Genomic DNA, 14,128 nt, shown 5'->3' on the forward strand with positions numbered 1-14,128 from the left:
TGAATTGAATTAGAGTTGGTTGATTTTAAGAATTAAGAGATTTGTTGAATCAGAAAAAAATTTAATGAGTTTTTTTCATATTTAAAAAACTATGAAACTATTCTACTATAATAATTTTAATTGACAATATATGCATTACTTTGAGAGTTATGTTTATTGTTATAAATGAAATCACATATTTAAGTAAGATAACAACATAATTTTATTTAGCATTAAATATTCTATTTACTTTCATACATATAAATTATAAAATGATTTAAGTTTTATGAACAAGTGGAAACGATATACCTACTAACTAAAATTTAATTATTTTATAAATATTTATACATGTGTATGAGCACGGAAAAACCACCTAATTAATAAATAAGTTCTTTTGCAAAACAATAGAAATGCTGGTCTAAATAGGAAACAAGAGTTGATTTCTACTACAACGGAAAAATGATAAGGTCTTAGATTCAAAAATATTGGAAGATATGAAAAAGGTAGAAAAGATGCTCAAAAGGAGGTAACAAATTCTCCTGAAAGTAGCTATGCTCAGCTTCTAATATACATGGATAATATTGTTAAGGCTAACCCGGATACAATAGCATGCCTCGAGGTTGATTTTCAGCTTATGTTCATATACTAGTTTTCTTGTTCCATGCTTCTGCTAAGGGCTATAAATTCATGAAAAAAAGTTGTAGTAGTCTATGGGACCTTCTTGAATAAGGGAGTTTTGCTAATTGGAACAGATCATGATGGTAATAACTCTATTGTTTATCCTCTTGCGTTTTGAATAGCAAATTCTGAGAATGACACGTCTTGGAAGTGAATTTTCACCAATTTGACACATGTTGTATCAGATGATCCTAGCTTAGTAGTGATATATCTGACATGCATTATCCATTTCTAAGAAGTTGAAAAGGTGTACCCATTGTCTCATCGTGGAATCTTCTCTTAGTTATCATCTACTAAATATGTCATCTCTTAAGTTTTGGAGGGAAAAATATTTCTCGATTGGTAAAGACAATCTCAAAAGCTTACACAACTACAGAATGCAGTGTGATTTTTGATGAAATACGTCATTAGAATCATAGCATGAGCGTCTATCTGGAAAAAAGCAAATATTCAGTTGAGATCACATGCTTATTTTGTAAAATAACAAACATGGCACTACTACAAGCAAATCGGCATAAGCAGTGAATGCAATTTTTTAAACTTTACGAGCTTTTCAAATCACCCATTTTGGATTAGTTTCTCGTTCACTACAATTCTGATTTTGACAAGTGAATATATTAACCCATGGTGCTCACAGCCATGATTACATCGTCCCCAACATCTGATAATTTTGACACACATCTTTGCCTGAAAATCCACCGAAAAATGGTCAAAACAACTTCGTCAAAAGAAGTTCCAACAATATGATCTATTCCAAAAATTTGAATTCATGAATTTAATAGATGTGGATCCAAGTATTAAAAATCTTAAAGCCAGAGACCCCGATTTGGACATTGGCGCGGCTAATGGCAGTGTTTAGCATTTCTTCCTTCTCATGAGGAATTGTTGTTGGTTGTGCCATCAAGAGAGTGACTTTCTGTTCTCAGGCTCAGCTATTCGTTTCATGACCGCCATGAACTCTATCCATGAGATGGTTGCCGTGGCCATTTCTCTGACTACATCAAGCTATTTTTCGTCTTGAGTTTTGGCATGCATTAAACTAGGCTGGACTATATGGTTGTCTCGGTCAGCTTCCAGAGGACTTTTTAGTCAATCTAATCATAGTGGTGACCACACCCATTAAGAAAGCCATGACTCCAGTGATCATGGGAAATCTCCCTTTTTCATTTGTAGCTTTGCAAGCCTCACAAACAAAACTTTTTTGTAGTCAAACAACTCATGTTTCTAAAGACAGAAGATTTGAAGTTTATAACCACTGATATGTTTCTTTCCAAACTCATGCTGTTCTCGACAAATAAGTTGATTTTGCACTTCTATTATTTGTATTCAATACCTTCCACTGATATAATAAAGAGGGGAAACTTATGAGCTTCGGCATGTTCCATGCTGGATGAGCAACCACAACATGAAATGGTGGAGGACATGTAAGGATAAATCCGAACTTGTTGCAAATTATTTGGTCATTTGACATCAAGAATTTAGTGTCAAAAAAGCCCAAAGGAAGTAAGGTCATTCTTACATTTGACAATGAGAGAGCTATCAGTGGCCAGTTTCATGAGCTGCCACAGCTGCTAATTCATTTCCCTGGGAGATCATATAAGCGTATTTAATTAAACATGAACAAGTAAAGCAATGCGTCTTCCACATAATTTTCACCCTCTGTAAGTCAATCTCGAAAATAAGCTGGATTTCATAGAGAAAGTTCTTGTTGCTACAAAATTTGTGGAAAAAACATAAGAGCCGTTCATTCACCTACATAACATCTGAACTGTTCCATATGCCCCTTTGTCTGAGCGCATGCAGAGTCCATTGTCAGCGTAGGTACAAGAACCTCCCAGAAACTCAGGCAGCTCACTAGTACAACGAGAGATTAAAGGTCAGTCTAGTAGCTAATTGCGCAACATATATCAAAACTTTTTTGAATACTCATACTGAAGAGAAAGAGTCCTTTGAGAGTTCAAGCAGAAATTGTTTTGTAGAGCTCACTTAGAAGCATCAATTATTTCAAGCAACTTGCTTTAATACTTGTTGCTAAGAATCAATCAACCTCTCAAATCTTTTTCACATAGAGGATGGTTAAAGCCATAGAGACCAAGGTAATGAGAATCATTGCATTCTATAAATAATTTAGAAATTAAATCAAGATTTAATCATAAATTAACTTTTGTTCGGGTAAAAATAAAACAACAATATAAAATAATTCCGAGAAATTTTATTTTACCAATAAATTGAAACTAGACTCAGTTACAATTTTTTTACTAGGTTTCAATCTGGATACTGAAAGAAACAAAACAGAGCCATGAACTGGTTTTATTCATTACATTCCTACTTACAAGTAAGTATTCCGAGTCCCCCTCCCTCTTCGTCTACCAGCTTGCTTCTTCCTATTCCTCATACCATTATTACAACCACTCTGTTTTTCGTCATCATCATAATCATCTGTCTTAATTACAACTTCTTTACAAATAGAAACACTCTCCTCCTTGGCCTTGCTTCTCTCTACCTTCCTCTTCTCAACAAAGCTAACCACTCCACGAAGAACAACATCGCAATCATCACCCTGCATCAACTCTTCAGCCAACTCAGCAGGAGTAACCTCCGTAGAATCAACCAACCTCTCGATCTCCTCGCACAGAGGATGGTTTACACCATCTAAACCAAGGTAGTTAGAAACCAACGTCCTAAACCCTAAACCCGTACAGTAAGACATATTGATATGCACATCCATCCTCCCCGGACGTAGCAACGCGGGATCAAGCCTATCTTTGTGGTTAGTCGTGAACACGATGATCCTCTCGTCTCCGAAACTCGACCATAACCCATCGATGAAGTTGAGAATCCCTGACAAAGTCACCCTTCCTTTATTCACTTTGCTTTCTTGATTATCCTCCTCAGCTTCTCTGTCTCTGACCTCAGCACTGCAATCAATATCCTCGATCACCAAGATCGACCGATTCGTGGTGGATAACAAAACTCTCTTCAGTTCACCGTTGTCGTAGATACTACTGAGCTCGAGATCAAACACATCAAACTTCAGGTAGTTAGCCATCGCCGCGATCAAACTTGATTTCCCCGTTCCTGGCGGTCCATACAGCAAGTAGCCTCGTTTCCACGCTTTACCAACTCTTTTGTAAAACTCCTTCCTCTTCAGAAACCTATCCAAGTCATCTACGATCTTCTTCTTAGCAACCGGGTCCATAGCTAAAGTCTCGAACGTGGAAGGATGCTCGAGGCTGATACAACCCCAGTTCCCACCCGCACATCCGTCATCATCATCGGTAACGTACAAATCTTGGCTGTACAGCTTCACCACTCTCAGGCTTCTCTTGATCTCTTCAGACTCCGCGACCACGTGGGCCAGGTAAGACCCCGTGACTCTCTCTCTAAGCTTCTTCTCGAACGTGAGCTCGTAGTAGCGCTTCGCTTGCTCTCCCTTCTCCTTCTCCGACTGAACGTAGCTCCACCTCACCTCGGAGCCCTCGAAGGAGTCCACGATCTCCTCTCCTTTCTCGATCGAGATGGTGAAGTGCTTCTGCTTCGGGGTCTTCCCGACGCGTAACCGCTCCGTCTCCGGTCCGATCTTGCTGCGGAGGTAGAGCTCCGCGGCGTCGAAGACTTGGTTCCGGTTAGAACCGAAGTTCTCGTCGATGATGATAGTGAGGGTCTTTGATTTGGGAGTGAAGAACCGGTCGAGTAGTGTTGAGAAGTAGGTTCGGAGTTGCTCCGGGACGAAGTCGTGGAGCATCGATCTGAAGAGCATCAGGAATCCGGTGAGGGATGCGTACGCTGAGAACAGCGACGACGGGGAGAAAGAGTTGTCGGAGGAAGGAAACATCTCTGCTCTGCTCCGGCGAAGTTTTTCCGATGACCTTGAAATGTGTGTTTTTTTTGGAGCGATGGATGAGTTGAAGCTGTGAGAAAGAGTGCAGCTTTATAGAGCAAAAAGTTTTTAATTAATTTAATTTAATTTAATTAATATTCTTTTTGTTTTTAATTAATAAAAAAAGAAAATTAAAAGGCTTCTCGAGGCAAGCAGGAAAATAAAGAAAAAGAAGGAAACTTGCAGAGGAAGAAGCTTGCGCTGCAAGGCGATATTCCGTGTATACACGTCAGACGTCAATGCTCAAGCGACAAGTCATGAATCCACACTTGTCTTTAGCTTTGACGTGAATTAAAAACGTGATCCGATCTATTTGACCGAGGACATTGTCGGTAGGTCTCTCTGGTGCACAAGGTTCTATGGGCTGTTGACTTCCAGTCAAAGTTCCGTAACGGGCTGATGGGCCTTTTTCCTGGAACAAGCTACTGATACAGTAAGTTGACCCTATATAACATCCCTAATCCCGGCCATAAGGCTGCGCAGCTTTTACAAAATCCACTAAAGCTGAGGTTTAGGAAAGAAATGAAGCAACTCATTAGTCGGGTACCTTGAAAGAAAAAGAAAAAACAGAAATGGGCTTTATACGTAATCTATCTTGTACTTGCAAGAAAAGAGACAGCTACCCGGTGGCTTGTCAGTTAACAGAAAGAGAGCAGAAAGAGGGTTTTCTCAATTCAAAGTTTATTCTTTTTATCCACCGGCCTGTCTTACTGACGAGGATAAAGATCTTTCTTGGACATGCTTGTTGCAGATCGTGGCTAAGGAAATAGTTTCTGATGGATCAAGTGGACGTAATATAAGTTGGAAAAAAAAAAAAGAAACAAGAAGCACAATGACATGATTTTGGGACAGGAACAAGCCATATGTAAAATGTTAACTTGGTGTGTGACTTTTAATACTTTTGTTTTGTTTGTAGGATTGACTGAAACAGATGCAATAAAAAGGTCAAAGCTTTATATTATATCATATGCCAAGATGGCATAAACACCATCTTTATGAATCACTTCCGAACGGTATGGTTAGCTGTTAGATGTTATTTTGAGTTGCAAAACGACGGCGTTTCACCAGGGAAACGTGTTTCAAAGCAACGGCTAATTTTGTGATCAAAAAAGGGCGTTTTGAATAATATATCCGTGAAACTGCAAAATCGGAGTCTTGTAGATCTTCTTCTTTATAACTTCCCCCTCTCTTTCAAATTTAAAATCATTCTTATTTCTGATCATAAAGAAAAAAAAAATCGCAGAGAAAGAGACTACGAACAGAGAAGAGAGAGACTTAAGTAGCGAAAGTTGATTTGATCGGTGGCGTTCCTTGCGTACCAAGCATTTCTTCTTTAGGTAATGTTCTTTCTCGTAATCTTTAGGGTTCCATTTAGTTTCCGCCATTGTTAAACTTAATTTCATCTCTTTTGCAGTTCTTCATTCTCCGGAGAACAGAACCGTTCGCTTTCTTCTCTCATCCAAATCCTGTTCTAGGGTTTCAGCATGAACGATCTGATGACGAAATCGTTCCTAAGTTACGTGGAACTCAAGAAACAAGCCAGGAACGATACAGAATCAGAGCGCGACGTCGAGAAAGGGGAACTCAACGAAGAAGCCCTCTCTGGTTTCTTCAAAGAGATCGAATCAATCAAAACCCTAATCGAAGAGATCACTCATCTCTTACTCGAACTGCAGAACCTAAACGAAGAGACCAAGTCCACGCACAGCGCCAAGATCCTCCGCGGATTGAGAGACAGGATGGAGTCAAACATCGTAGCCGTCTCTCGCAAGGCGAACACAGCCAAAACCCTGATCGACGCCATCGAGACGGCGAACCGTAGGAGCGGATCTTGCGCGGACAGGACACGTGTCTCGGTGACGAACGGTGTCAGGGCGAAACTGAGAGAGGCTATGGGAGAGTTTCACCGGCTGAGGGAGATGATCTTTGCTGATTACAGGGAAGATCTCAAGAGGAAGTATTTTTTAGCGACCGGTGAAGAGCCAAGCAGCGAAGACGTGGAGAAGTTTGGTTTGTTCGAAGTGAAACCAGAGATGGATCTGGAGACGAAAGAGAGACATGAAGCTGTGAATGATATTAAGAGGAGTCTTGACAGGCTTCATCAAGTGTTTCTCGACATGGCTGCTCTTGTTGAGACGCAAGGAGATGGGGTCGATGATATTGAAGCTAACGTGGCTGTTGCGGGGAGCTTTGTGAGTGGAGGAACTAACAGTCTGCTCTACGCGAATCAGATGAAGAAGAAGAACAAGAAGTGGGTTGTTTGGGGTTCGGTTTTGGGTGTCATCGTGCTTCTTGTGTGTTTGATCTCCATGCTTGCTTCTCGTTGAAGTGTGTTTTCTGATTCCTTGTTTGGTGGAGACTTGTTTCTTCTTTTGCTCTTTTGAGTAGTCTCGATGGAAGCTTGGTACATTTTTTTTTTGCTCAAGTGAGTTGTAGTGTTCTAGTTTACTTTGTCATGATTTTGTTTCAGTAGCTTCCAGGTTTGGTTTGAGTGAAAACAGTAACATGATATAATGTTCTGAGGTTGTTTTATCCGATTAGTAGATATCAATGAATATTCTGAACCGGGTCTGAGAGACTCTCCTTACTCAATGCTTTATTAAGAGGAACAGAGCAACATCCCGTAAGTTACCTTCTACTACCTATACCAATCTCTACTTTATATTGCTGCAATATCAGTAGTTAAAGGAAGTTTCTTCCCCGCCTTCATCTAAAGGAGAAAGCAGATATGTGATATTTCTCCCAGCTTTGTTGGATCAGCCGCTGGTTCTCAAGAACAAATCCCCAAGGTGGCACGAGCAGTTGCAGTGCTGGTGCCTCAACTTCAAGGGGAGTGTGACCGTTGCTTCGGTTAAGAACTTCCAGCAGCTTGTGGAAGACATTGACCCTTCTCTAGATGCACCACCTGAAGGACATGCTAAGAGTGATACTACAAGTTGGCAAAATCGGCAAGTACATTTTTCACCATGGACAGTTGGACACCACCAAACCGGCGTGTGAAGGGTAAAGCTAACTCATATAAAGACATAAATAAGCTTTTTTTGTATTTAGCTCTTTGAACTATGCTTTAAACCTGCCTCTCCTAACTCACTGGGACCAAAAACTGATGAGGCTCTTGGTAATAAGATTAATGAAGTTATGACTGTTATATGATCCAATGTAATATATAAGCAGAGGCCATCACACAACAACATATAATAGTTTTTAAACCTAATGCGACAGTAGAGGCTTCCCGAGATCAAATAGCAGTTATCTTCAACAGTCCATGTTCTTCACACTCCTCCTGCACAAAGCTCTCATCTCAACGTGGAGTATGCGAGAAACTCCGTTGAAGTAAACTGAAATGGTTGGCGCGGAATAGGATTCCTGCAATCTCACAAGGATTAAGAGTCAAGCAAAGGCAACCATAACTTTCAATTTTCACAGTATACAACTGTGGAGTTTAAGAAGAGATAAGATACGTACGGTCTAGGGCCATAAACTTTGATCTGACGGATATGAGTATCTCTCCCGTTGAGGTGATTTGACAACATGGCTATTTGCAACATGAATGTATTCACAAATGTTTCCCTGTGAAACAGAACACACACTCCTTAGTAACCCACCGAAATAACTTCTTCTACACATCTAGTAAGCAAAACCCTCAAAGGCAAACGGCTCAAAATCTGACTGATACTGGAATCTCAACCTATCTCAGAGTGGAAACTCGCTAGCTAAAGACAAAGTCTAAGCAAATATTAAAAACTTCTGCAAGAGCTTCTCTGACGAAAGACAGTCTTAAAAGCTGATCATATGACCATCTTATCAGCAGCTAGTTAGATTGTTTCCTAAAACCGAAAAAGAAACGGATTACTAGTAAGAAAAACCATAGTTTCGAGAGTGCAGTAAATACCATGGACCTGTTTCAGACAGAGATAAGCAAACCCAAACAAGTTCATTGCTTACTAACCTACAGAAACAAGTGCGTTTAAACATCTAGTATGCAAAACCCCAAAGGCCAAATGGCTCAAAAGGTTGACTGATACTGGAACCTCAACATATCTCAGTGTGGAAACACTCGCTAGCTAAAAGCAAATATTAATAACTCCTGCAAGAGCTTCTTCCGTTCTAAATGGCTCAATCAGTACATACCTCGGATCGGTCCCAGACAGAGATACGGAAACCCAACCAGATGGCTTTACAAGCTCAACACTTTTTACCTCCTAAACAATCGAAAGACAAGGAGACAACAACATGAGTTTAAAAAAAAAAACACTTTATTTAGAATAAAAAAAAGATTACCTTTAAGTTATGAAAGCCATCACCAGCACGAACAGAGATCTTACTAGGCGTATAGCTCTCATCAAGCTTAAAGTCAACGTACAAAGCCACTAACTTTCAAATCACACACAACAAAAAAAAGGGTCAACAAAACCTCAAGATCTGAATAAGCAATCCCCTTTTCATCAGAACCGTACCTGTAATCTCACTTTCTTCTGGAACTGAATGTTGATCAAATGTGGTTGCAAACCATCCGATCTGCGAAAAAGAAAAAAGGTAGAAACTTTCGATTTCAGCGAGAGACAGAGAAATGATTTCGTAGAGATGAGAGATGGGTATTAATTATTATTAGGGTTTATTTAACTAACTGCCAATAGGTCTCGAGATTGTCGTCGCGGAGAGTGTTGACGCCGTTGCCGGGCTTGCAAGAGCTGACGCTCCAAGCTGCGTTTTTCCCCATCTCTCTCAGATCGTCGTCCAAGATTAGCTTCTCGTTTCCTCCGCTGATCTTCCCTTCTTCCTCCGATTCCGATGACTCCGTCGCCATGTCTAATCTCCGATGTCAAACACTTTTTTTTTGTTGCTAAAACCCTCTAGACGAGGGTTTGAATTCGTTTTTTTTTTATCAGTCCGTCAGTGGGGCTTGGCTCATAGTAAAAACGAAAAACGTCGTGTCGTTAATAATCACTGAAACGATAAAACGTTTTTGTTTGCTAACAGGAAACGACATCTACTCTATTTATTACAGTTTAGATTGGGTAACACTATAGGGTTTAGATGGAATCATGGAACTAACTGTAGTTTTATATTCCCTCCGTTTCGCAAAGAGTGTCGTTTTAAGATTTTATTTTTGTTTCATAAAAGGTGTCGTTCTCGGAATTCAATATAATTGTTTTGACATATTGCCAATTCTAAGCTCAGATAAATTGATCAAATAATACTACTCCCTCTGCATCATTTTAAGTGATGTTTAAGCATATTTATTTTGTTCCATTATAAGTGATGTTCTCACATTTCTAGATAAAATTTAGTGTCATTTGAAACTTTCAACCAATTACAAAATACTACATATTTTTCTTATTGGTTAGATTGATTTTATTTAATGCAATTTTATGTAACCAAAATAAATTGCATAGAAATTTGTATTTTCTTAATCTTTGTGTAGAAACCTTAAACATCACTTAAAATGGTACAGAGGGAATAGTATAATACGAAATTCCAAAAGCCATATTAATTTTATTCATTACTAAATGATTCGTAAACCTCGTTAACATAACATTTATCTTTTAGTTTCCACCGGTAAAATATTCAAATCACATAAATAAATTTCTTCATTTGTTGTGGATGAAAAGTTCAAGTCAAAAGCTATAGATAGATGAAGAAATTAGGAAGTCTCGTAAAGCAAAATATTGACATCCAAATTTTTGTTAGTTTACCTCCACTACAAAATCTGACTCCATTTTTCCTATTTCATCAACTAACGTAAAAAGTAAATTTTTTTTGAGTCACTAAATCAAAACTCGTTTAAGTGCTTTGATTTTCAAAATGCATTCAATTATTTCAAGACTATTGACCAAAGTAAACACAATCGCACGTTTTAACAATAAATAGTTAAATAATTACAATAAATAAAATAGTAAATAATTGAAGTTATTAAGGGTATAAGTGAATTTTAATCAGTTTTCTTAATTAGTGTGCCAAAAGCCAAAATGACATTCTTTAAGAAAGAGAGATAGTATATTTTTGCTGTATAATTAGTTGTAAACTTTTTGTTTGTTGTGGTGATAGATATTTTAGAAGTAGAATTTTAAATTTTGGCTGTGAATAGAAATTTTTGGCAATTTTGCTTTCTATATCTAAAAGAAAAAGTACGAAATAAAAATTTGTAGCTTAAAAGAAATCTATAAGGTGGGAAAAAGGTGGGAATGTAAAACTAAGCGTTTTCTGAACATTAACCATAACTCTCTGTCTCTGGCGGTCTTGCTAATATTCTGAGTCCGGAAGTGAATAGAAACTAGGTCTTCATAAAAAAAATATAGAAAACAGTTCAAAAAAGTCGCTAGAGAGAGGGGTCGAACCTCTGACCTTGTGGTTAACAGCCACACGCTCTAACCAACTGAGCTACTCCAGCTTGATGTTTAATATATTTGGCATATTGTTATACTATATGTCTAAATAATAACAAATAAGATCATGAACAAGATGCATCTTTCGGGTCTTCCGTAAATGAATCAAGTGAAAATCCATTAGTACAGAAAGCCAACAAATAAGAGCATCCACATCAGTAAACTTCCCCAAACTCGATTCTCTAGGTACTTTTACATTATTTTAATTTTTTTTTCTTTTTTGAAAAAGAAAAATACCCAAACCTATCGCAGACCGACACATGTCGTGGAGCCCGCAGAACAGTTACGACTCGGATTCACCCCACTGAACTCCCAAAACTCAAATTCACCGACAAATGCATATTATATTATTTATTTTTTTGGAAAATGTGTGATCCTCCCACACAATCTTTGAATGGGGATGTCTTAACAATGTAGCACCAACCACTGAATATTTTAGATATTAATTCATAACATGATATTTTTTTAATATTATGAAAAATATGGGGTTTGAAGGTAAGTTACAGAAACTGGAAAGGTAGGAGACCATTGCTTTTGATCATTGTTGGTTACTTTGCCCCCCAAACTCTTAGAGCATCTTCAATATAATTATGTTATAAAATTTTCTTTATTGGTTATGCTTGGATATTTCTTTCATGAGAGAGTAATCTTTACATATTGAACCTACACTCTCATGATTTTTGTACTTACTTATTCTCTTATACCCCAACATCACAATTATATCGAACTCATAAGATCAATAATATACACATTTTCACACAAGATCAGTAGTATACATTCTTTTCATAGAAACTTGCTCGATACGTCAGTATAAACCCTCAACGTAGTTTCTGAGTGGTCTTTGAGGTCCATCATTTAGCGATACAAGGAGAAGAGACTCAACACAAAATTTATCTGAAGATCCCGACTGAAACACACTTCACAATTCACAATGACTAGGATAGACGCATCTGGTGTTGCATGAGCAGGGCTGCAGGGAACAACTCAAACAACGTCCCCTAGGACGGAGCTCAACAGTTCAATAAGGATGACAAACATTAAGGAAAACCATCTAGACAATAACCTCCAAGTAGTTGAAGAATCTGAGAATTGAACAGTGCTTAAAGCAAAGGTACTCAACAAGCGTAGGAAAGGCGCAGAAGATCTCTCGAAGATAAGATCCCAGGATTAGGAATTTTTCTGATTCTCTAACCATGTTGAAAGGAGGAAGAAGAAGACAGGGTCACAGGAACACCTAAATATTCCTAAATATGTTTAGCTTTTCCGTTTCTCATTTTGATATAATTTTGTGCAACAACATGACCGCAAAGAGCTAACAGAGCTAGCGTAAAAGAAAACTAGTAGTTTACAAGAGGCTGCAACAAAAAATAATTAATTTTGATGAGGGAAACATCTTTGATATTTTGATATTTTTGAATGAACGGGCCTAATATCTCAAAGAATGTTATTCCGTGGCACCCACGGTTTTAGAGGGTTAAAATCTCTGATTGATTATTCCAAAGTACAAAATCTTGGTACTGTGTGTCGTCTGAGATTTGTCTTATTGTCTAATGATTGGAATCATGTTCTGACGTACACCTACACCGACTAGCTAAAGCATCGGACATAAATAGGGTTTTTATATATATTCATGAAAAGATATATGTTCCTTTTCTTAATAGATGCTCGATATAAACCGGTAATTGTAAGATTACCTGAAGTTGCTCAAGAAGCTTGAGACCTATAATGGCAATATTCGCTTCTTTTGCGATGGACGGGAAATAAAGAAAGCTTAATCAGAGAAAAGACATCATCTAACCGCTAACCCAATAATAGCTGCAAAAGAAACTCTAATAGATTATATTATCAAAAACACATAAGATGAAAATTGCAAGAAATATCAAACACAAGCTTACATTCACATGCTTTTGATGAGATAATTATCAGCTAAATGCCATTTTTTGGTTTGTGGTGTATATTATATACAATCAATTATAGTTAAGCATAGAGATATTTGTGTTTATACATATTCTAGTAAGGATATAACAGAAATGTAACTTGATCTTAATGTTCTTATCACTTTTGAGTAGTATCGGCTTTAGTGCTGGTAGTAATTACGATATCAAAAATGTTGAAAGAAGGAAGGGAGGGTTCAATAGCATTTTTGGTTTACTGTAAAGATGCTATCAAGAAAATGAAACATCCAAATTTTCTTAGCAATGGTTACAGAATCTCTCAGTTTCACTGACTAGGGACTATACTCTAATGATCATCATCAATTCATCATCATAGATCCATGTGATTGCTAAAAGAATATTGCCTACTGGGTCACTCAAAATCTCTCATTTCAAAATATATATTCCTCCAACTGGCTTATATGCTTTTTTCTCCTATTTATAAGGAGCTCCACACTCTTCCACTAAATGGAAAACAACTTTCATCGTTAATACATACCCACTTCTCTAACATAGTAACATCCCTCTTTTGTTATTCTACATTTTCACACTAATGGCTTCCAACTCAATCATCACTTCCCGGAGCTCTACCTCGTCATGGACAGCGAAACAGGACAAACAGTTCGAAATGGCTTTGGCTAAGTTCGAGAAGGACACTCCTGACCGATGGCATAATGTGGCAAGAGCAGTTGGTGGAAAATCAGTTGAAGAGGTAAAAAGACGCTATGAATTGCTCGTTAGAGATGTTAATGACATTGAATCAGGGCGTTACCCACTACCAAGGTACCGCAACACTAATTGAAGCCACTGAGATTCTATGTGAGCTCCAAGAAAAAAAAAATAACTATGTGCCTTAAACTCTATTGAGATGGAGACATTTAGATCATATATAAGTAAAAGTGTTTTATTCCCAGGTTATTCTTGCTTATATTCTATTAAGCCTTTATTTATTCCTGTTTGGTTTCCAACTATGTAATAATCATTTCTCAATTCCATCCTATTGTAACCCTCATTCCATGTCAGGTAATGAATGCCGAATAAAAAGATCAAACAACTCTTAATTAGCATGTAATCAGAAACCATGATTTCGCAATTCGCACATTTGAATTTAATGAAAAGCGCTTAATGAGCGAGTGGTCTACTGCGACATGCACCCACTATAAATTGACTAAAACGTCTTCACGAATATTGCCATGCAACACAAAACAAAAGACGAAAGGTGAATAACTTGGCTTATAAAACGGGCTAAATCATGGGCCGAGTTTAAAAAC

The 14,128-nt window shown here is 37.8% G+C and overlaps 4 protein-coding genes and 1 non-coding gene across 5 annotated transcripts; 2 read left to right on the plus strand and 3 right to left on the minus strand.

Annotated features, from left to right (window-relative positions):
- Positions 1 to 2,849: 2,849 nt before the first annotated feature.
- LOC108862574 (AAA-ATPase At2g18193) lies at positions 2,850 to 4,569 on the minus strand. The gene has a single exon (XM_018636746.2). It carries the CDS (start codon positions 4,490 to 4,492, stop codon positions 2,987 to 2,989), a length of 1,506 nt encoding a protein of 501 aa, XP_018492248.1. The 5' UTR covers positions 4,493 to 4,569; the 3' UTR covers positions 2,850 to 2,986.
- Positions 4,570 to 5,669: 1,100 nt separating this feature from the next.
- Positions 5,670 to 7,498, plus strand: LOC108862575 (syntaxin-112-like). Its single transcript, XM_018636747.2, has 2 exons — positions 5,670 to 5,874; positions 5,952 to 7,498. Exon 2 carries the CDS (start codon positions 6,022 to 6,024, stop codon positions 6,862 to 6,864), a length of 843 nt encoding a protein of 280 aa, XP_018492249.1. The 5' UTR covers positions 5,670 to 5,874; positions 5,952 to 6,021; the 3' UTR covers positions 6,865 to 7,498.
- Positions 7,499 to 7,641: 143 nt separating this feature from the next.
- LOC108862576 (anaphase-promoting complex subunit 10) lies at positions 7,642 to 9,428 on the minus strand. Its single transcript, XM_018636748.2, has 6 exons — positions 9,166 to 9,428; positions 8,995 to 9,055; positions 8,819 to 8,911; positions 8,669 to 8,739; positions 8,003 to 8,107; positions 7,642 to 7,903 (listed from the first exon to the last, which is right to left on the minus strand). The coding sequence occupies exons 1-6, from the start codon at positions 9,342 to 9,344 to the stop codon at positions 7,834 to 7,836; spliced, it is 579 nt and encodes a 192-aa protein (XP_018492250.1). The 5' UTR covers positions 9,345 to 9,428; the 3' UTR covers positions 7,642 to 7,833.
- Positions 9,429 to 10,854: 1,426 nt separating this feature from the next.
- Positions 10,855 to 10,928, minus strand: TRNAN-GUU (transfer RNA asparagine (anticodon GUU)). The gene has a single exon. It is a non-coding gene; the product is annotated as a tRNA-Asn (tRNA).
- A 2,411-nt stretch (positions 10,929 to 13,339) lies between these two features.
- Positions 13,340 to 13,911, plus strand: LOC108860002 (protein RADIALIS-like 4). The gene has a single exon (XM_018633912.2). The coding sequence runs from the start codon at positions 13,411 to 13,413 to the stop codon at positions 13,657 to 13,659; it is 249 nt and encodes an 82-aa protein (XP_018489414.1). The 5' UTR covers positions 13,340 to 13,410; the 3' UTR covers positions 13,660 to 13,911.
- Positions 13,912 to 14,128: the final 217 nt, after the last annotated feature.

The sequence above is a fragment of the Raphanus sativus genome, chromosome 5 (assembly GCF_000801105.2).
Source record: "Raphanus sativus cultivar WK10039 chromosome 5, ASM80110v3, whole genome shotgun sequence".
Lineage (NCBI taxonomy): Eukaryota > Viridiplantae > Streptophyta > Magnoliopsida > Brassicales > Brassicaceae > Raphanus > Raphanus sativus.

Excerpts from the sequence above, each read along its gene's own strand:
- LOC108860002 (XM_018633912.2), top strand. The coding sequence starts at position 13,411 with ATGGCTTCCAACTCAATCATCACTTCCCGGAGCTCTACCTCGTCATGG.
- LOC108862575 (XM_018636747.2), top strand. The coding sequence starts at position 6,022 with ATGAACGATCTGATGACGAAATCGTTCCTAAGTTACGTGGAACTCAAG.
- LOC108862576 (XM_018636748.2), bottom strand. The coding sequence starts at position 9,344 with ATGGCGACGGAGTCATCGGAATCGGAGGAAGAAGGGAAGATCAGCGGA. Across the intron at positions 8,912-8,994 it reads AGAAGAAAGTGAGATTACAG|TTAGTGGCTTTGTACGTTGA; the intron begins GTACGGTTCTGA and ends GTGATTTGAAAG. Across the intron at positions 8,108-8,668 it reads CTGTCTGGGACCGATCCGAG|GGAAACATTTGTGAATACAT; the intron begins GTATGTACTGAT and ends TCTGTTTCACAG.
- LOC108862574 (XM_018636746.2), bottom strand. The coding sequence starts at position 4,492 with ATGTTTCCTTCCTCCGACAACTCTTTCTCCCCGTCGTCGCTGTTCTCA.